This window comes from Grus americana, chromosome 6, assembly GCF_028858705.1.
Source record: "Grus americana isolate bGruAme1 chromosome 6, bGruAme1.mat, whole genome shotgun sequence".
Lineage (NCBI taxonomy): Eukaryota > Metazoa > Chordata > Aves > Gruiformes > Gruidae > Grus > Grus americana.
In genome coordinates, this window is record NC_072857.1 from 11,312,383 (window position 1) to 11,333,510 (window position 21,128).

General features: G+C 46.1%; 1 protein-coding gene across 6 annotated transcripts in view; it reads left to right on the top strand.

The window, feature by feature from the left end:
* Positions 1–21,128, top strand: part of SLC12A8 (solute carrier family 12 member 8) — a 58,264-nt gene that overhangs the window by 25,933 nt on the left and 11,203 nt on the right. For 3 of the 6 annotated variants that reach the window (XM_054829621.1, XM_054829620.1, XM_054829623.1), the window contains 5 exons: positions 8,248–8,361; positions 15,752–15,839; positions 17,341–17,428; positions 18,605–18,709; positions 20,574–20,720. In XM_054829621.1, coding sequence (XP_054685596.1) covers positions 8,248–8,361; positions 15,752–15,839; positions 17,341–17,428; positions 18,605–18,709; positions 20,574–20,720 — 542 coding nt within the window. Of the gene's footprint in view, positions 1–8,247; positions 8,362–15,751; positions 15,840–17,096; positions 17,159–17,340; positions 17,429–18,604; positions 18,710–20,573; positions 20,721–21,128 lie in introns of all 6 variants that reach the window. The other 3 variants (XM_054829624.1, XM_054829625.1, XM_054829622.1) reach the window with 2 other exon arrangements.

Consider the following 21,128-nt stretch of genomic DNA (forward strand, 5'->3'; position numbering starts at 1 on the left):
GAAAAGATAAGGGATTCGAGTTGCCTTTCTCAGGGCTTGGCCTTTTTAGATTGTTTTAACTGTGGCTTTCGCTCCTTCAATTACAGACTTTACATAATCTCTCATTTTGGGTTTGCCGGGCTTATTATGGGTGCAGAGAAAGAGTTGGGCAAGGAAACTCCTCTCCTTTTTTTAAAATTTCTCTGATCCTTCTGCCCCCACCCCGTCCCTTGCCAAATATTGGGTTTTTTTCCACTAAAACCTGTTTATTTCTTGCTACTTGCAGCTCTGACGAATTTGAAACGTAAGTGCGCCGTTTGCCCTAATTTATGAAACCATCTCCCTAGTGCTAATGATGAAATAGGAGCTTATTTGTTCACCGCAAGTGGAAAACCAGCAATGGACTCCCGTCCCCGCCCTGGGCTGCCTCTTGCTGCTTGGCTTTGGTTTGGAATTTTTGAGGATGCCGCTTGCTGTGGCGTGGGGAGATGCCGGCTATGCCACCCAGCGCTTAATTTTCAGCTGGCACCGTCCTGCCGCGTGGGGAGACGGCAGCGGCAGAGCTGCTGCTTTCGCTCCCGCTGCCTGCGGCTCGGGGTCTGCGATCGCTCTGAGCTCTTTTGGTAGTAACTGTGTTTAACTGGGATTTAGGGATGACATTACAGAGGGAAGTTAGTCCCTTCCCATTCTTACCTCTTCTTCCCAGTGCTTTGTGCTTAGGGCTGCCAGCAGCGGCACAGGTTGGGGTGGGTTAGAGCAGGAGCCGGGGAGCTCCCGCATCCCCCATCTCTTGGTGCCCTGGCAGCTCAAGCAGATGCTCTGCAATCTTTCTGCACTGATCTGTCAGCGTGGCCACGTGCTGTCCTGTTAATTGCATAATAGCTGCGTTTTTATCGCTGCATAATCATTGACCTGTATGTATTCAACACAAAAATTCCTCTCTATTTTTGCCCTCGCCTAATTTAAGACTCCCAAAGCAGAAATACTGTGAGAGGCTGTGAGAGCTGTCAGCAGGTAGGAGGTGGCCCCGAGGAGTGAGATGAACCTAAGGCATGACATCATTTGTGACATACGGAGGGTGAATCTGCAGGGACAGGTATCAGAAGTCTTGTGTTTGCTCTTCTCCATCTGGGCTGGGCTGCACGTGCCCCACCTCCAGCTACAGAGCTGTGCTGCTGCCCACAAGTCCTGCATGGAGCAGACGTGCTCTTGGCTCTTAGGAAGCGTGCACTGATCCACGTTGACTCAAATGGGGCATGTGTTGCACTGGGACTGCAGAAAAGGGCAACCTGGGTTTGGTGACTGTGGTCCCCTGGGTAGATGAGTCCAGCAGTAGCTGTCAGGAGACAGGAGCATCAACCTCTTCAGTCCATCCCATCCTCCTCTGGCTCTGCTCCCCTGCAGCTCTTCTCTTTCCTTCTGTTTCTTCCCAGTCTTCCAGCCAAAACTTGTGTAGCCAAAGGTGAAGCAGGAGATGTCCTGGAAGATGTAAAACATTTTTGTATCCCTGTACGAGCTCAGCAAAGGTCATGTTTATTCTCTGTAGCTGCCAATGCAGCTCTGCCTCCTTAACGCACTTCGATGTCATGACTTACCGGTTCCCCGTCTCTTAGAGGACTGGGACTTTCTGGTGAAAATCTGTTCACACATCTCACAGGCCGAATGTCAGCCCACAGCAAGTTGAGCATTGGACTGGTAGCACAGAAAAACCACTATACTGTCCTCTGTCCACCTCCAGCGCTGCTTCCCCTCTCGCTGTTTTCCTTCCCAACCTTTCCACATTTTTCTCATACATCTCTACCTCCACCTGCCCTGAACCAGGCTGGCAGCAGCAGGACAACGCCTGGGAGTAGTGACAGTAGTGTTGGGCTTGCCTGGGAGAGAGTACTGGGAGGACCTCAGGAGCTGGAGCTGGACAGTTGCAAAGGCACGGCTGCAGAAGCGGCCCACCCTTGGAAGAACGTTGGGAATGTGATTGTTAATGTTGGTGTTGAACAAGCCCAAACACAGGAAGCCAAGTGTGTGCACGGAGGGATGTGGAGGGATGGGGCTTGCGACTGCACTGCTTTGATTTATTTTTTATTCTATTGGGAAAGGTGATTCAAGCGTTATTCCTGACCCCGGTGCCCTCTTAATGCCTCTTTGATGATGCCTATCCGCTGGAGAGGTGCACTGTTTTCAGTGACCTTCCTTGGGTGTGCTGCCTGGTGTTGCTGAGCTGTGGTTGCGGTCAGCCAGACCCACGCTGTTCTCTGGCATGTGCGAGTACCCCCTTCGCTGGGGAAGCCCGGAGCCATCCGGAGCGTGGCTGCGTCGGCACAGAGCATCATTCAGAGCTGTTGTGTCAGAGGATCCTGTGCTGCTTCTTGCCTCACATTAAATTTCAGCCTTTGCATAGTGTATGGGGAACACAAAGATAAAAAGACTGTGAGGTTTGGACAACATTCATGGCTTTGCATCCATCTCTTCACATCCACAGTTTCTATGTGCATGGTTAATCCTCTGTATTTGCAATTGCATGCTGAGATGCTGAAAAACCTATTGCTGATGGTGGTTTGGCATCAAAATGTTGCTTCATTAAAGCCAGGCACGCCTGACTTTCCCTTGGCAAGTGAAGATGCCATTCTTGTGTGATAGGCTATGGGTAGTGAGTACGTTTTGGTGAGTTTGGTGACCACCAGACCATCCGTGGATGAACAACTTCTGCAGGTAGGGGAAGAATTGGCATTGCAAGGGCTTTTGGAAGGAGAATTTCACTCCTTCCCTGCTGTAGAGCATTTTGACCTATGTAGAAGTTAATTTGGTTTAGGCCACCCAACAGTCATCTGATAGAACACAACTGAGAATTACCAACCTGACAGGGCTTGACTTGCCCACTGGGGAGTTAACAGGTCAGAAGTCCTGGGCTTGTACTTTGCCCTCGGCTAAGAGTTTGGAGCAGGAAAATGCAAGCATGTGGCTGGTGAGCAGCGAAACTTTATCTTACTGCAGAGGTGTGTGTTCAGGTGAGGATGCCAGCTGTGGGACTGGGCTGTGAGGGCCATTCCTGTTTGTCCACACCAGTGTGCCCAGGTATCTCCAGCACCCACCCCAGGACCTCTCTCCGGGTGTGTACTTGGACTGGTGTCCAAGGGGAATGACTGGATTTCAGAGTTTATGCGAGAAGGGTTTAGAGATGGACGAAGAAATGGGAGAGAGAGAGGAGATAATTATGCCAAGCATATATAATTACTCTTTAGCTCTCCATGTCTTACATCACACAGGATCCTGAAAACGCTGGGGTCAGACCTGGGAAATGTGCTGCAAGACAAACACTTCCAGCTGTTCCTCTGAAAGCAAATCTCAGCAAGTACCTTCCAGGCAGGAACGTGTGGGCTTACTTATTTAGGAAAAGAAAAAAATCTCACTATTTCGAGCCTTCAGCATTCACCTTCATAATTAAAATCTCTAATCACAAGCAGAGCACAATACGTGACCATCTTCTAGGAGCTGTTTCTTAAGGTGGTTTTTCCATTTTTGCATTATTTAGCCCCTGCCTCAGTGCCAGGGTTTACTTAACCTTAAGCTTGTGAACAGGCTTATTGAATTTGGCCAAGACTTGACTAATCTGTAATGAGCTCCAGGTTGCCTGGAATTTGGCAGCGCCGTCATTCTCTGTGCTGTTGCATAATGGCCTGACCCCGCATAACCACATCTTCGCCTCGCACCCCTTCTCCAACCTCCACGAGTCCTGAAACCCTGGGCTTCATGGAGGGGCCACCCTGCTAAGGTGGGTCCCAAGTGCCAAAAACTGCCTCAGCTGCTTTCACCCTCTTCCATGGGGCGAGAGGTGGGAGAGTGTGGCAAGAAAAGCTCAAATGTGGAAACCAGCTGGGGTGTAGGAGGGTTGCAGCGAAGGCAACCAGGTGAAGGCTGGTACCCCCTCTCAAGCATCTGTGGTGACCAAGGGGACATGAGAATCCTGGCCACCTTCATCCTCATCTTCCTCCACCTGCGTCAGGCTGATGTGCAGCCCCTTGTGGTCCCTCTTTGCCTGTGAATGGAGGATGCTCGTCCTGGAAGCTCTTCCATTTGAAACTTGCTAGGTGGTTTTTGTTGTTTATTACATCATTTTAATAGGGGCAACTGGAAGGATTTAATTTGTCAGAAATCACAGAAATAATTCAGATGTTTCTCTAAGTTGATTTTTTTCCCCCTGTTGCTTATTTACTTCAGCTCAACCACTTGACAAATCCATTATTTTTAAGCTTCTTACTGAGTATCTAATGATGAAAATAAATTGTTACTGCTCTTTATTGTGCATTTCCCATAAGGCTGACATGGCACAGAGAAGGAACCAGATTCTTTTCCTTCTAGCATGACACTGGGAAGATTGTTTATAGCACTTCAGCTCCAGCCCTCTGCAAGCCAACTGAGAGCAGGATCATTAAAGGCAGGATTTAGAGGCTATGGGGTTGCATAAATTAATTGAGAGCAAAATTTGTCAGACAAACATTTTGTAATGAGTGAGGAGGGAGGAATCTGGCTTGGATCTCATGTACCCAACAGTTAGCTGGAGGAAAAGATCCTCTTAAAAAAAAACAAAAAAAAAAAATAAAATGATCTTGCCTTGTTTGGAGATTGGAGAGCCAAATATAGACCTGTCGTGTTTCCTTCCCTCCTCCTTCCGAAGCTCGTTCTTTTGAAGTGCACTTTCAATGGGATGTGGATAATTGACTCTGTGAACAACCGACCGAGTGCTCTGTTGGTTTAACCGATTGGTCTCAGTTGCTGATTCCTGTTTTGTTTTGGATGATTTTCAGCTCAATTGCCCCGTCAGCTACAATTAGTCCCATTAATATGACAGCTGAAAGGTCACAGATGACTTGCTCCGGTCACAGGCACGAGGGCAGCCAGGAGATGCTCACAGCGAGTTGTTCTCAGCTCCGCAGTCGTGCGCCGATAGCTTGCTTAAATTGATGGTGATTGCAAATCCTGGCATAAAACCGATCGAAAGGGATGTGAGATTTGCTTCACAGGAGAGTGATTGACTGAGAAATGAGGTTGCAATAACAAGTAACATTTGGATGAACTTTTCTTTAATTAGACAAGAAAGCTCCTGGTTCTGTATAAAGGGGAAATGTGGAATGGCTGGGCTTCCTCTCGCCCGCCAGCGCCGTGAGGAAAGGAAGCAGAAGTGGGATGGAGTTGTAGGTGCATCCTGTGGCTCTTTCAACAAATCCACGGCTGTCATTTTCTGTGGTTCCAGTAACATCTGCCATCGTTCTGGGCTTTGTCGCTTCCACCCAGGATTCACACTTAGGGGAATAAAGTAGGAAAGGGAACAGCAGACGAATGGATGGAGCACGAGGGATTGTTTAGCTTCTTAAAATTAGTAGGGGTCAGATGTATGCAGGTGCGGGTCAGCTGTTGGACTCATGGGTCTCATGGTCTCTCTTTGGCCATGGTATGGTCAAAATGGTATCACAGGAAACGTAGTCTGGTTGTGTACTTGGCCTCTTGTATGAGAAAGAAGACATAAGGTGCCCAAAGTGCCTGTATCAGCCCATCGTTGAATTACATAGCTCCAAAACATGGTTGGAAGACCCCAGTTGAAGATGGTTGATTTGCAAAGCAGGAGGCTGTTTCTGGTGAGGTTCTGCAAGGGTCTGGTTTTGGTTTGGTGTTATTTGGTATTTTCCTTAACTGCTTGGATGATGGAAAAGAGAATATGCAGATTGAATTTGCAGTTGACCCCTAGCTGGGTAGGGCTCGCAGTGGCCTGGCTGAGAGGGTCAGGCTTCCAGATGACCTTGTACAAGCTGGGGGAGTGGTGTGAAAAGGACAACTTGTGGTTTGATGAAGACAAACATAAAGTTTTACAGAACGGCAGAAACTGTTGACTGTGCCAGTGCAGGATGGGGACTGTTTCCAGTAGGTGGAAGGATGCTATTAAAAAATAACTTATGGATCAGGCAAGAAATAGCATCACGAGCTTCTAACAGGGTTAGACAGTAGGAGAAACCGAAATGATAAAGACAGGAAAATATGAGAGTAAACCATCAAGAGAGGCTAGAGTCTGCTTCGAAGGAGATGTTTAACAATCAGTGGGGCAAACTTTCGTCAAGAGTGACATAGATATATTTGATGCTGCAGCTGCAAAGCACAGGTTGGAGAAGGTCTGCAGATCTCCTTGGGGTGAGATGGCTATTTTGCCTACTCCTTTTTGTTTTACCAATGAAACATTAACGTTTCTATAAGGAGCATATGCTTTGTGAAAAAGTTCTTGGCCAGGGACCAAAATTTTCCTCGAGCAGTTTGGTGGGAGTTTTGCAGCCAGCCTGCGTGCTGTGCCATCATGGGCACAAATTCCAGTTGAAGGAGCTCAGGTCTGGTCTTGCAGGAACATACAGCCTATGCAAATCCCCCCTTTATTTCTCCAGAAGCTGCGCTTTCTGCAGACATCCATGGGGTCCGGAGGTCAGTGTGCTGCGCTGAGCTTATTCTTTTTAAATCTTGTCTGGGACTTCTTCCTAGTGAAGATAGCTGGTGCTTTTAAAAAGCCTAGCAGCAGGAGACCTTTTCTATTAGTGTGTTTCTATCCATGTTTGGGCAACACAATGAATGCAGATGTAGTAGGAAACTTTTGATTATCTATAGGATTTTTCTGTGGCAACTTCAAAGGTCTGTGGTTAGTTATATTCTGAGACTTTAAATGGATATGTCTTGCGTTCAGAGCTCTGATTTAATTTTCCGGTTTAATCTATTGTCCAAATGTCATTAGTGTTGTCTTTGAGGCATGGGACAGCTTTGATGGAGTCTTTTTTTAATTTCTGGCCATCACCCTGTGCAGCCATAAACAACATCCTGCCTGCTAATGAGAAAATTTGTTATTGCAGTCACATGTCTTGTGGAAATAGATTGTAGTGGCAGGAGGAAAAAGAACCGACTTTGCTCACCTCCCACCCCAGCTGGCACAAGCGTTTGGATTACTGACAGGGAGGATAAGTTTCCACAGATGAAGATACTCCATTAAAAAGCAGTCTTGCATGTTGAAAATGAAATTATTCATTTCATAGACATATCATTAATTCCTTAACCTGCTTTTCATGACTTATCTTTTCTGCCTATAGGAATCTAAAACCTTTCCTAAGAAATGCCTTGTCGGCATGTCAGCAGTTGGGCTCAACTATTCCTAACAAATCCAATTTTGTGGAAGAATTTGACCTGTCCTTCCAGTGTGAAGTGAGGGAGCAGGATCCTCCATTACATACCCAGTAAACCAGTTGCACGGTGTTGATACCCTGCCCATTACTTTCCCCTCTCTCCCATCTTCTATAAAACTTTTGGTTTGGAAAGTAAAACTTGTGTGTGTATGACCTTGGAAAAACTTGGCAGAAGTCAGTGTGGGGAGCGGGGCACAGCCCTAGGTCTTGGCATTTGCTCCTTGTTGGGCAAGTGATAAACATCTGCAGAAGATTTGGGAGGGGGGCAGCTGGTCATGATGCAGAGCCTCATGTTTAGCCCTGGTTTAGAGATAACACAGCAGCAGGAGAGCAATGGCATCAGCAGGGTAAGTGCACATGGTGGCATCAGAGAGCAGTGGGCAGTTGTAGAATAACTTATTCCTTCTCCACTGGGAAACTCATCTTGTAGGGCAGGTCCAGCCTGCAACAAACTGGCTTTATTGACTCTGGGCTCATTGGCAACCAGCGTATGACCTGGGCGTGTTGGTAGCAGCTTCACAGCATGGGCACATCTCAGATCTTGTCTGTGCAGGAGCTTGCTGGCAGAAACACAGAATTGGGATATGGTGTGAGGGCTTGCTCAGGGATGCAGTTGTCTTATGGAAGCATAATTTTGCTCTATTTGGAAAGAGAATTAAAGTGGCATGGATAAATAAGTATAAATATTAGCTGATTCCTGCAGCCAATTTTCCTCCATGGGCAGGTTTTACAGGAAGATACCGTGCTTGCTTGCAGACAGGACTCGATACGATCCGTGTTCTGGCTTGGCGAGAGCCACCCAGCCTGGTGGTGCCTCTCAACGTGCTGGCGTGTACCGCTGCACCTTTCCCTGGCATTTGCACCCTTGTAGCCACGCTGACCTCTTCTCTGCCTTCTTCCCCCACCCAAATAAGTTGACATTCATCCTCTCAAACTATCCCTGGAAACAGCCGCTGCTGTTGCATGTGTTTAGAGGATGGGTGGTCACCAAGAGCAGGCTGGAGGGTCTTCTGCAGTCCCTGTGGTTTCTGAGGTTCTCCTCTTGCCCTCCGTGTCTTCGCAGAGCATGGCTTCGTCGGCTACTCCGAAGAGCTTATGTTCAACAACACGCTGCCAGACTACAGCCAGGGGGAGTCCTTCTTCACCGTTTTTGGAGTGTTTTTCCCAGCTGCCACAGGTGCCGTAAGTTTTATCCTCCTCCTCTTTTCCTCCCCAGTCACATCTTGGAGATGAGCAGAAGCAAAGGGAGTTCCTCTGGGCTGCAAGGCGAAGCGAGTGGGACCATACTTGGCTGTAGCAGACTCATGCAGTAGATTCAAAATGTTCAGGCTTTCCTCCAGCATCTCAGATTTTGCGCACTCCTGTTCAGTTGAACGTGCTCTTCTGTCTCTCTGTAGTCAGAAACTGCTGCTCAACTCTGTGGGTTGACATGGTGCTGTAACAAGGCTCAGGCACTGATCTTGGTCGATGCTGTCAGGCCACAAGGTTTCAAGCCTTTTTAAAAGTGCCAGTCATGATTTATCTTATTAGATAAGCCTTGTGACTTGATTGCACTGGGAGGGTGGGAAGAACACAGGAGGGCTTTCCCTCCATCCTTACCGTGGGCGATGGCTGATACCATCACTCATGATGCTGACCCACCACACTGCACAGTGTCACGGATGCGTTTTTGCGTGTCAGCAGAGCTCACTTTATGAGCTTAACTGGATGCTTTCATATTATTCATTCCCTTACATTACCAGGAAGATCCATGTCCCCTTTCCAAAGCTGGCAGTCTCCAGTGGGAATGAAATAGCTATCAGTTGGAGTTACAATACCTTTTGTTGATGCTGGGTTTTTTATGCTATAAAAAGTACCGATTATAAGCAGTTTCCATAGCGATGAATCCTTGGATTACAGAATGAATTTTCAGAGGATTAGCTCTAAGCAACTCACTGAAAGTTGTTCGCAGAATTGCTGCAGTACAGGGAAACAAACTAAAGGGTTTTGTGAAATGGATGGGTCTGGGGGAATAATCCGTAGCAGAAGTCACTTTGTCAGGTGCACCTAGTGCAGGACTTCAAATTTTCCTTTGAAATCCTCTCTCCCAGCTTCTCAGGCTGGCTATTGCCTCCGTGTAGACTTCCTCCTGGAAAACTCACCTGCCTGAACTGTCGGCACCATGGAGAAGTAGGCTTCTGCCCTCTTTTTTTGTCATTTCTGCCTGGCCCAAGTGAGTCCCCCAGCCAAAGAAAGAGACCTTCCTTGTGAGCCCTGCCTCTGATGCAGGAAGCCCTGGTTATAGAAGAAGGAATAGTTATGACAAAGCTGTGCAGAAAATTACCGTGATTAGCCATATTAAATGGTTCTTCACTACTGCTAATGCTTGGCTGCTAGGAATAATGCCAAAGCTAATAGATATAATTTATTTAAAGCCTTGGCAGCCTGTTGCTTTGTTAGTTAGCAGTAGTAATACCAGTAGTAATGTTAAACATTCTCTGAAAACACAGTTTGGGCTGATGTATAATTACTTTGTTTGCTGCACAGCTTTTTCATGCGTTCTTTTTAATTGCTTGGTTATTTACAGTATTTAAATTATTCCTTGAGAGTAGCAGTGCCAGTGGTACCATATAACATCGCTATTGCTTCTGTTATTGCTGTTTGTAGCACTGCAGAGTTCAGGAGCCTCATAAAACATAGGGTTGTGTTTGGTGCTCTACATGGAAGAACTTCTGAGCTGATTAAGAATTTTTTAGGGTGGGGGTCAAGACTTCTCTGCTGCAGATCACAAATGGGGAGCCCAGTGCAACTTCAGAAGTGCTGGGAATGAAGCTCACATCTCCTAGGGCTGGGGCGATGAGTGAGGGCTGTGGTACCCCACATCCTGCCTGACCCACGCTGGCTTAGCTCACCTTCTCCCCCACAACGGGCGTGCGATGCTAGGGCTGCAGAGGGGACCCCGGGTTTCTTGGGGTCCCATGTGCTGGAGCAGAGCTTCTTCTCACCACATTGTGGGCGCTGCCTGGATGCAGCCCGAGCTTGCCAGCAGGACAGGCAGTCTGCGAGATTGGAGATGACATTTCAGGGGTGGGTTTGGCAGTGGCGTTAATAGCAGGCTGGAGAGAAGCAATAGGATTGCCAGTGGCTCTGATGCGGGGCAGGCAGCACAATGCAGATTGCGAGGAAGCGGCAGTGTCAGCCCCCAGCACCTCCACATGAAAAGCAGTGGCAGGGACATGTGAACATCGCTCCCAGGCTGTCACCTCCAGCCTGTGCTCCTTCTCCTGCCCAGAGCCATCCCCAGGTGGTACCCACCTCTGCTGGGACCCCTGTAGTGACCCGGCAGAAGCACTGGAAGCAAAATCCTTTGTGTTAATGTGCAACAGAAATTTGGGGAGAGTTTTAGTGAAACAATATGTTGTTTAGTTTTGAGGGGTTACTTTGAGACAGTTTGAAACATTTCTTTGACCCAAAGCAATGTTGTGTTTATCTTTAATTATTAAATGTTCTGTATACTCTTTTTAATTTTTAGCATATGCTAGTTTACAATCTAAGATGCTGTTTTGATAACAAAGTTTTTTAAAAAAATGTTTAGGAAATTGCGAAGCAAGATGTTTGGGCCTTTCTGAGACGAAATGTTCCTCTTTGAAGTGAAACTATTTTGATCTCTTTGGAATAAGCTCTTTCCTCTCCCTCTGAAATGGTTATCTGATTTCAACTGGTTTAAGTTTGGTCTCTGGGATGTACTGAAAAGTGGTTTTAAGTTGCCCATTTCCACCAGAAGTAGCAGTGAAACAGAAACTTCAGAAATACTGGCTGGTAGCTGTGAAAGGAAAGAGGGGCAGCCACTTTAGGAAAGGGGAGCAGGACCAGTGGGGAGACCCTTGCCTGGGACCAGACGGGCAGGAGGAGCAGCCAGGTTCATGCTTTGGCTGGAGGGGATGGGATGATTGTCCTAGCCTCCCGTAAACAGTAGCAACATGCTGCCTCCTACGAGCATCCTCCCTGGACCATTTTGCTCCAAGTCGGGTTGTCTTCTCTGGTTCTCTGTATTTTAGCGGTACTACTCCAGCAACGTGAATTAAGTTATCCCGGTTTTACGGTTGAATGGTGGTAAGCAGAGGCTGGTCTGTTTGCTTCCTGGCTAATAGCTGTTTAAACCATTTCAGATGGATGTGCAGTGCAGCTGGCTTTATTCACCAAAGTTTGTCATTTAATAATAGAGGCATAGCCAAGTGATCCAAAACATACATCTAGAGCTGGCTTAAATGGGAGTGCATGGGCACGGAAGACTCCAGCTTCAATCAAAAAGACTAACATACTTGCTACGGAAGATGGGAGCATACCCCTATAGAGATTCTCTGCATTAACCAGATGTTTTTCGGCTTTTTTGTAAATACCTTCTTCATGCACATGTTTTGCTGCCATGTTGTGATACGCAAACACCCAGCTACCCATCTAACCAGGGCTTTGCACGGGGAAGGAGTCTTGGGAGCTGCCTGCCCAAGTTCCACTCCTAGGACTACACCACGACGGTAGCAGCAGCCATGCAACCATCAGTGCAGCTTTAAAATGCAGTTAAATGTCGTTTCTGTGGTGCAGAGAATGTTTTCCTTTTTCTACTAAATCCCCAAGGTTTTCTATCTAATGAAAGAAGTGTGTTGTCATGTGATAGAAGAAAGTAAGATGACGTTTGAAGTGGCGTTAGTGGAAAATATTGTGCTGAAACCAGTTCTGAAGTAAACCATATTTGGCACTTGCAAAATGACAGCAAATGGATTTAGAAGTTTTGGGCTAAGTTATCAGATGATGTAAACTGGCACAACTCCACCGAAGTCTATGGAGAGATGCCAGCTTACATCAGTGGAGAATTTGGCCCTTTTAAAAAATCAGCTACAATTCTTATCTAAGATTTTCCATCCTTCATCTCTTGGGTGAAGGAAAAAAACCCACCCTTTTATATTTTATAGTAAATTTGTTGGAAAATGCAATAGGTGTTTGCAGGCAGTCATATCTACAGTTATAAACCGTAGCTGGTAGAGTTAGAAGCCAGAGCTGGTGGAGCTGATGGTTGTGTCTAACGTACAATGTAGGTGGTCCCCTTGTGCACGTATCCACCGCCTGGATGATGCCCAGGACAGACTTACGCTGGGAATAGCAGCAATGTACAGACTGTCTCAGCCATAATTTCCTGGCTGAGTTGACTGTGTTTTCATGCTTCCTTCTCCAGAAGCTTTGTCATTATCTGCTGCTCTCTGAGATAATAGCCAGTGTGGAAAATCCAGCCTGCTATCTCGCTGAAACAGAGGTGGATAATTTTCTCCATGGACAATCTGCAGATATGACTGCTTGAGTTTAGAAGGGATTGGCCATTTCCCTAGGGACAGGTCTGTGTCTGGAGGAAGGAACGTCCCAACTTCTCTACGTCATTGAATTTTGCATGCAAGTGTAGGGTTTTTCTTCTCCTGAGTAGCTAGAGCCTCTGGAAAGGCTGTTTGTGGCTACTCACAAGTCAGACCAGTTCTCTGGCAGAGGGTGACCAAGGCTATGGATGGTGGAGATTGTTTAGTTTCTTTTGAAAATTAATCAGGTTGTCCTTCCATTGAAAATTGGGATGGTTAGTCTGCTGCTCACAAAAGACTTTCTCAGTATTGCTCTTTGGCAGTTGTCATCCTGTCTGGAAAATTACTTTTTGAGTGGTGGTGGAGAGGTGACTTTAGCATTGTCCATACTTCTATACTACAAGATTGTCCATCCTCCTGTACTAGTCAGGACTGAGGCATAGCTGCAACATGGAGGAGATGGCTTTTGCCTCAGTGGCTGAGAATATCTATATTGGTTCCTTCTGTGGTGGCCTTGGCCTTTGGCAGTGGAAGCCATGAGACTCTAGTGACCTCCTGGGGGTCCTGACAGCAACTAATGGTGTGCACTGACCTGGGTCTGACCCCTAGTCACTGCTGAAGGCAGGAGGTCGGTCATCGATCTCAAGATCCCATTTATGTGTGCTCTGGCAGATCATCTCCTGGCTGCTCCTCAATACACGTGGGTCTGTGAGAGGGAGGCAATGAGGTGGCGTGGGCTGTACAGTCATTGCTGCACAGATGACTCACATGTCTTCAACTTTTTCATATTCAGTCCAGCAAATGCCATTTTGGTGTTTCCCCAGTGCTTTGCTGAGGTAGGAGTTTGGATGAGGAAGAGGTGAGTCAGGCTCAAGCTGGGAGATTTAGAGGTGGTGCCAGATGTTTGGGAAACTTGGCCAAGAGGCACATGAGATTAACAGCTGTCCTTCTGACAATAGTTTGCTTCCTTTAGAAGAAAAATTCGGAGTATTCTCAGCTTTCTGCTTTGCTCCTGAATTGCAAAGTCACCAAAGAGTCCTTCATCGCAGCTTTGTTTAGCATGATGTTTGTGACCATTTCCATGGACCTCTGCCTTCCTAACTTTTCTCACCTCCAGCTAAGCCTATTGTGTAGCCGTTTAAAAGGAGCAGTGCTTTAACAGTGCTTGGAAGCTTTATCTGGGGAGAAATGCACCAGTTGACAGGCTTTTAGCAGTGCTGTTCAGAAGTATGTCCATGGAATAGTCTTCCAGGAGAAAATTAAGAACTCATTTTGATTTATAATGTTTTCGGTATGGTGTCAAGGATTCAAATCTGGTCTGAATCTGGAAGACAGCTCTTCCAGGAGCTGAGGAATGCCAGGAGCCCATGGGGACCGTTGAGGCTCTGGCTCTGTGGTGGAGAGGAGGACAGAAAAAAATGGCTGCTGGGTGGGATGATCAAGGGGGAAAAAAAAAAGATGATCAAGGAAAATTAATAATAAATAAATAAAGCCCTGGATGCTTAGCCAATGTGTTTGGCAACATGTGAGTGCCTTGTGCTCATTAACGTGCTATCATCACAGCAGCACAGTGAGGAGAGGAAGTGTTATGATTGCCGTCTAGCAGATGGGGAGATGGAGCCATGAAGACGCACAGCAAAGCCTGGGACGGCGCAGGGAGATGAGTCCCTGTTCCCCGATTAGCAACTCAACCGTTACTCTCTGTTGGCAGTCTGTCGGTGGCCGTGCAAGGTCTGTAGGGAAGGCACCCATCGAGCTGAGCTGGGTTTGTCCCATTTACCCTGGGATTTGTCCCACAGCTCCTGTCTACCCTTTGTCTTGGGAGAAAATCCTCCCCAGCAGCAGACAGTGTTTGAGCTTTAAAATGCAATGGGCTGTCGCTGATGTAGAGCTGTAGTCATTCAGATTTGCAGCCTCGGAGACTGACTTTGTCATTCTTGTGCTCTCTGAAAATGAGGAATGACTGCTGGACTTGGCAGCCGAGTGGCAGACCGATGTGCAGTCAGTCCCCTGCTGCCAGGGCTGGCAGATGCCGCAAGCGCCGTGGTGTTGGCATCCTCCTCCTCATTGTTGTTCTGTGGTGATCTCACCCCGGCTCCCAGGGACCTTCCCGTGAGCACTGCTGGCTGGCACCTGGCCCACACGTCCTTATGAAGACGTTTTTCAGACATCCAAGGGGTGGTGGGACAGTGATGGGCAGAAGTTAGTGTCTTAAAGAGAGTCTTCTACCTTGTCTTCAAATTGTCCAAATTCTTATCAAGATTCTAAATCACAGATTATTTATTTATTTTTATAGCAGATATATGAAGTCTTCTAGGAAATGTTTTGGGATAATTTGATGAAAAAAGTTGTGTTTTCTTGCCAAGTCTGGTATGACTCCTTCCTCAACGGTGGGCAAAGTCTTATAACCCATTTGTACCTCAGGTTCCTAGCCTCAACGTGGAGATTCTTTGTTCCATCCTGTTTCCCTTTCTTGTGTCTTTAGATGATAATTTTTTAGGCTAATGACTGTCCCTGATTGTACAATACCCTGTACTCCGGCCTAAAATAACAGTTCAGTACTTTATTCTTAGTCCTACCGTGTGTTTTGTGCATGACGCTGGGACAATCGCTTACCCTCTCAGCGCTTCTGTTTTCCTATCTGCAAAGTAGCGATAATGCCTACTTCCAAAGCAAATCCCTTGGCTGGAAGGTGCCACCTACGTGCTGAGCACTGTTATTCCTTCTGCTAAATGTGCCTGTGACCGTCATTAAGCACGGACCGGACAGGCTGTTTTGTAACGGTGGTTGTCCCCTGTGAATGCAGGGACCCGTAATGGATCTGGTCTGGGGTGGGGGGGAGGTAGTACCACCCCCTGAATGCACCGCTCTGATGAACGGTAGCATTTCTCTTTTCAACAATTGGACAGCACTGTCTTCTGTGAGGTTTGCATTAAGATAAGATGGGCTTTGTTCAGATTTCTGCTTTTTTTTTTTTTCCCCCCTTCCCCCCAGCATTGTTCAAACTGGACAAATGGTTCTTTGTGGACGTGTTAGTGGTGGCTTGCTTCTATTAAGGACATGAATAATTTCTTAACGAGCAATCAAAGGGAGACAGTATTCATGTATGTTAAGTGCAATGAAATTATATCGTTACTGTTCTAAAGCAATCGATTAACGGATCGATTAAATTACATTACCTATTATGTATTAAATATGCTGTAACTTAAATTAACTCTAAATTGCATTGATGTCTACAAAATACAGGTGTGATGGCTGGGTTCAATATGAGTGGAGATCTCCAGAAGCCTGCTACCAACATCCCCCTGGGGTCTCTGGCCGCTATTGGCACCTCGTAAGTCATAAACTGGGGAAAATTTACTCTTTGGAGACTGCCCTGGATGTGACCACTCCATTTCAAATTCCCATCAACCTTTTATTACTTGGCCATCTGGAAAATTAAATTCTGGCTCTCATTCAAATTATCATCCATTACCACCACCTACTCTGGGTGGGTTAGAGAAGAGGTTCATTAATGCAGATATAATCAGTTCTTCCTCTGCCGGGTGGGATGTGTGTTGGTGTGAGAGCAGTTGTGCCGCTGCAGCCCAGCTATCCCGGAGCAGGATGCAAAGTTCTCGAAGGCTTGGGGTGTGTGATTTTGTCACTTATTACTGTTGATTTCAAAGTGCTTTCTTTTTCTATGTAAATCAAAAAGATAACAAATGTAAAATATAAAAAAATATAATTTTTATTATTGGGAAAATAGGGCTGAGACAGGTGAGATGACCTACCCACCTGCAAGGCTGGGGAACACAGGAGCCCTGCATCTCTGAGCAGTGCTCTCCCCTGGGGAATGCTGCTTTCCAGGAGTAAAATACTGTTACATATTTAAAAAAAAAAACCACCTCAATAGATTTTCCTGCCTGCTTTCATTGCCACCTAAATTGCTTTTGAAATGACTACTTTTAATTGTGTACCAAGGTTCAGACAGAGAGGAAGGATCTTCAGAATTTAGAGGGATTCCTGCTGAAATTAGTGCTTGTTTTAAGTGAGGGGATTCCACAGGACACAGAAGTATCACCGATGGGTGGACTGTGGTCATTCACATCTCTGCTGTCTGGGCTTTGCAGACAGACTAGCTTATCCCTCCACCTGAGTACTGGAGAGGCCAGAGACACCAGAGGAGGATCATGACTGAGGCTGTAGAGCAAGCTGGCTGCGGTGTTTAACGTTACTGCCAGACGAGGGGACCTGTGTACCTGCAGAATTGTAGAAACATAGAATGGTTTGGGTTGGAAGGGACCTTTAAAGGCTATCTAGTCCAACCCCCATGTCATGGGCAGGGACGTCTTCAACTAGATGAGGTTGCTCAGAGCCCTGTCCAACCTGACCTTGAACATTTCCAGGGATGGGGCATCTACCATCTCTCTGGGCAACCTGTGACAGTGTTTCACCACCCTCATTGTAAAAAAAATTCTTCCTTCTATCTAGTCTGATCTACCCTCTTTTAGTTTAGAACCATTACCCCTTGTCCTGTTGCTACAGGCCCTATTAAAAAGTCTGTCCCCAGGACTGCGTTATGCCCCCCATGCTCACATCAAGTTTGCAGGTAGCTTCTCCTCAGAGGTGTCGTACGGCCACGCTGCAGCTGTCCCTGGTGCACTGTAGTGGGTAAGTAATGTGGACCGGTCTTAAATTTAGCCCTGAGGCTAAATCATGCAGGAACAGCCCATGCGGGGTGATTGAAGACCCAACTTGCAGGTATTTAACCTTCTCCTGGCTCTGCTAATGGGCAGAATTCTCAATGGTCTTCTCTTGCTGGAAAAATAATAGTTTATTTTTATTGTTTGCAGGTGGTTTCTGTACATGGTCTTTGTTTTTTTGCTGGGAGCCATTTGTACCCGTCAGTCCCTCCGCTATGACTTCATGATAGCAGAGAAGGTAACTTGTTCGAATAACCCAGTGTGGTTTTATATAATGGTGCTTTTGGGTTGCCATCTGCTTTATTGAATGCTTGAACTTCTCCAAAAGCCTGAGGAATTTGGGTACACATCCCTCATTGACATTCAGGGGGATTTTCCCATTGCAAATCACAGCATACAATTGGTTTGAATAGCTTTGCATTCACCAGCATATCCAGTAATGCTGAATCTTGGCATAATCACCCGGCAATAGCTTTAAGAGCTAAAATACGCTAATGTGGTCTAATGATAAATGCTGTATTTTATTCAATGTATCCTTTCTCAGTGGTGAAAGCTTAGACCAAATTGAAATCTCTAAAGAACTCCCCTGCTTATCTTTACTAAGTCAAGCAAGGCTTACATTTCCATATCTAGCGGGCTGTAATTGCAGGGCGAGCAATAGGATTATTAAACTCGAGGCATTCCACATGTGTGTATATACCATGAGGGAGGTTCGCAGCGCTACAGGCAATGAACGTTGTCATTGCGGGCCCTTAAAAAGAGAGCAAAAGGTTTCAGTGTGTGTCACGGTCTTACTTTAAATGGGCTATGGGATATAATTTTCTATTATTCAGCATTATCCAAAATCATGGGTTCATCATATTTGACACTGGTTTTTGCGATTAATTTAAAATTGAGATGTTTGTCATTTATTTGATTTGTAACGTGGTTTTTATCTAAAATGTAATATTGAAACTCTGGCTTCATTTTCTCTCTAAGTAATTGTAACTCTAGACTTCCTCTAGTCCCCAAAATAAATTCCAAGTTATTGGTGGGGTGCCTGCCACTTCCTCTAAGGTAAAAAATCATTTGTTTCAGGGGAAAAAAGAATGAGCCTACCTTCTTTGTATGTCAATGTGACAGACTAAGTGGGCGAAAAGTACAGTAACTAAAATGCATCTTTAAATGAATCAGCTGACAAGAAAAAGGTTGTTAAAAAAAGCTGTGTTTTAACTTCAAAACCCTCTGGGGGAAAAATGAAAAATGTCCCAGTAAAGAATGTGAAGATATTTAATAATGTTAAATATAAAAAAAAAACCAAAACGAAAAAAACTCGCCCAACACCCCTGCCCCCAAAAAAGCAAATTAAATTTTCTTTTCCCTAGTATAGTATAAAACAATGGTGCAATCCCAATATTCATGTTGCTTCTTTGAGTTATTACAAGCTGCTTTCGATTTTAATGACTTTGGAGAGAGGGAGGGGAGGAGGAGAAACCATTACACATCCAACATGCAAAGTCTCCCTTTCTGTCACTCACAGGTGAGCTTGGCTGCTTTTCTCCCTTACAGTACTTGTTTGGCTTTTTAAACATAAAAATGAGATTCAGTGATTTCACTTCTAATGAGCTCGAAGTGCCAATTTCTTACAAAGTATTCACGCTCTCTGTGCTCAAAGCCACCAGCAAACCCTTTTATCAGCCTCAGTGAAAAGGACTCTTCCCCTCTAACCCTGATTTGAATGTCAAGTAGTACATTTAAATGCAAGCATTTTTGGCAGCTAAAATAATTTATGATGTCTGGCACAACTAATTGTTTCTTCCAAGTATTTCTCAGAGCGGGGTGAGATTAGAGGAGAGGGAAGGGAAGATGCCCCATTCAGTGTATGCCCACTGGTCCAATGGAAGCTGATATCTGCTTATCTTTCTCTCAAGTTTCTTGTCCCACAAGATAAAATTCACAAGGCCGAGTGGATTTTCGTGGGGAAAATAAATGTTGTGGTAGGAGGTTTGTACGGTTCTGGACCACGACATCAATTTTACATACCCACCCTCCTTTTCACTACGTGTGGGTTTCACAGATGAGGAAAAGGCAGATGTAGCTTGAGTCATCTTTAGACATTTAAATTTTTGTAATTTCTTCTAATAAAGCATGTACCACCTGACATCAACAGGGGCAGAAACTGGGAGGACCCATGTTCATTTAGACCTTTTTTTCCCACGAAAGGAGAGGTGGGAGTGAAGGACACGCGGCTCATGGGGGACCTGCATTCAGTGCCATCCCCCGCCATGGATGTCTGCAGGCACCTCCAGCAGCTCGCTTCAGTGGAGTATGGGCAGGATGACCAAAATTTGGATTTTTTTTTTTTTTTTTTCTCCCTGCCTGGCCTCTGTGCTGGTGTTACCCCCCACCTTGGTTTGCCTTTCTCTCTGGCTGGCTGCTGGCTGTCAGACTCAGGTGGTCTTGCAGGACTTGGGGATGGCTCAGGTGACCTTAGTCTCCTTGGCTGTGTCTGCCCATGTCCTCACACCACGGTACCAAGAGCACTCCCAATTCAAAGCTTTCTTGCCCAGTGTTCTTATTGTGGGGTTTTGTGTGTTCGGATGGGTATTTTTTTAGAGATGCTGCCTATGCTTGCAGCACCTGACAGTGGTGACCCCAGACCTTGCTTCTGTGTGACAGACCATGAGCTGCCCTCCTTTCCCTCCATGTCTGCAGGAGATGCTCCCTTTTTGAAAGAGTGCTCACTAGAAACCGGTAATAAAGCCAGCCTTGTTAGCACTGTGGCTTTAAAGATTTTTTAATTTGTTTTTTAAGTTTCATGTTGGCCAAAGGAAATTCTTTTCTCATTGAAGACAGGAAAATAAGGTCATTGTATTATATCCCTCAGAGCATATTTTTTGAGTTGCCATTTAAGTGGCAATTTTGATTTGGTTTTACTGTGGATTTTCTTTCAGGATTGGTTTTCCCCTCTGGGACGCAGGGGTTTGTCTTCCTGTTTTGGATGGTCGGAAGCCTGGGCAGCTTTTCCTGTATGATGTGCTCTGTATATAAGTGATCTCTCCTGAAATAAACTCACTTCCAGTTACTTAAGGGGAATCTAATAGCTGCTGCTTTGCCGCAATTGCTCCAAGTGACAAAGAATTTCTTGGATATGAGCTTGTCAAATGGCTCTGTCGGTACAGGATGTTCAGTATTAAATTACTTTTATGGGATAATTTTCCTGTATTAATTGCTTGCACTTTATACCACAGACCAGTTAAATTGCTGCTTTCCCAGGGCTCGCTCTGTTCATTTTAGCAATGTTACAAAATATATGTGCTCTCTTAAAATACATGTATTTAAGACTGCTCAGGGGTCTTTAAAGAGCAATATAATCAACTTTGCATTCTCTGTGCTTCCTCCAGGTATCCTTGGTGGGTTTCTTGTTTTTGCTAGGGCTGTACATCTCGTCCCTGGCCTCCTGCATGGGAGGGCTGTACGGAGCACCCAGGATCCTGCAATGCATCGCCCAGGAGAACGTGATCCCCATGCTCGCCTTCCTGGGACGTGGGGTTAGTCATCTTTTCTCTGAGATTGCTCTCAAGCCTTCACCTGAAGGAAAACTGGTGATTTAAGAAGCCAGGGTTTCTGTGCGTCTGTAGGGTGAGATGGGGGATGTATGAAAATTGAGGAGGGGAGGGTTTGGCATCTGGTTTGGCAGAAAAGCCAGGAAATCGGTGGTTTTATAAAAAAAAGGCAAGAGCCTGGCTGCTCTGGTCCTTTCCCCGCCTACCGCCCATGCTACACCGCCTCTGCCCGGAGCCCTCCCACGGGGCTCAGCACCGCAGAGGACCAGCACTGCTTTGCCCAGCATCTCGCTCACCCACCTCTGCGCCCTGGCCCCGGGGCTCTCTGTCCTGTCCTGTCCCCACCTCCCAGAGCCCTTCCTGCTCCTCCCTCCAACCCACTGCTTTCAAGAT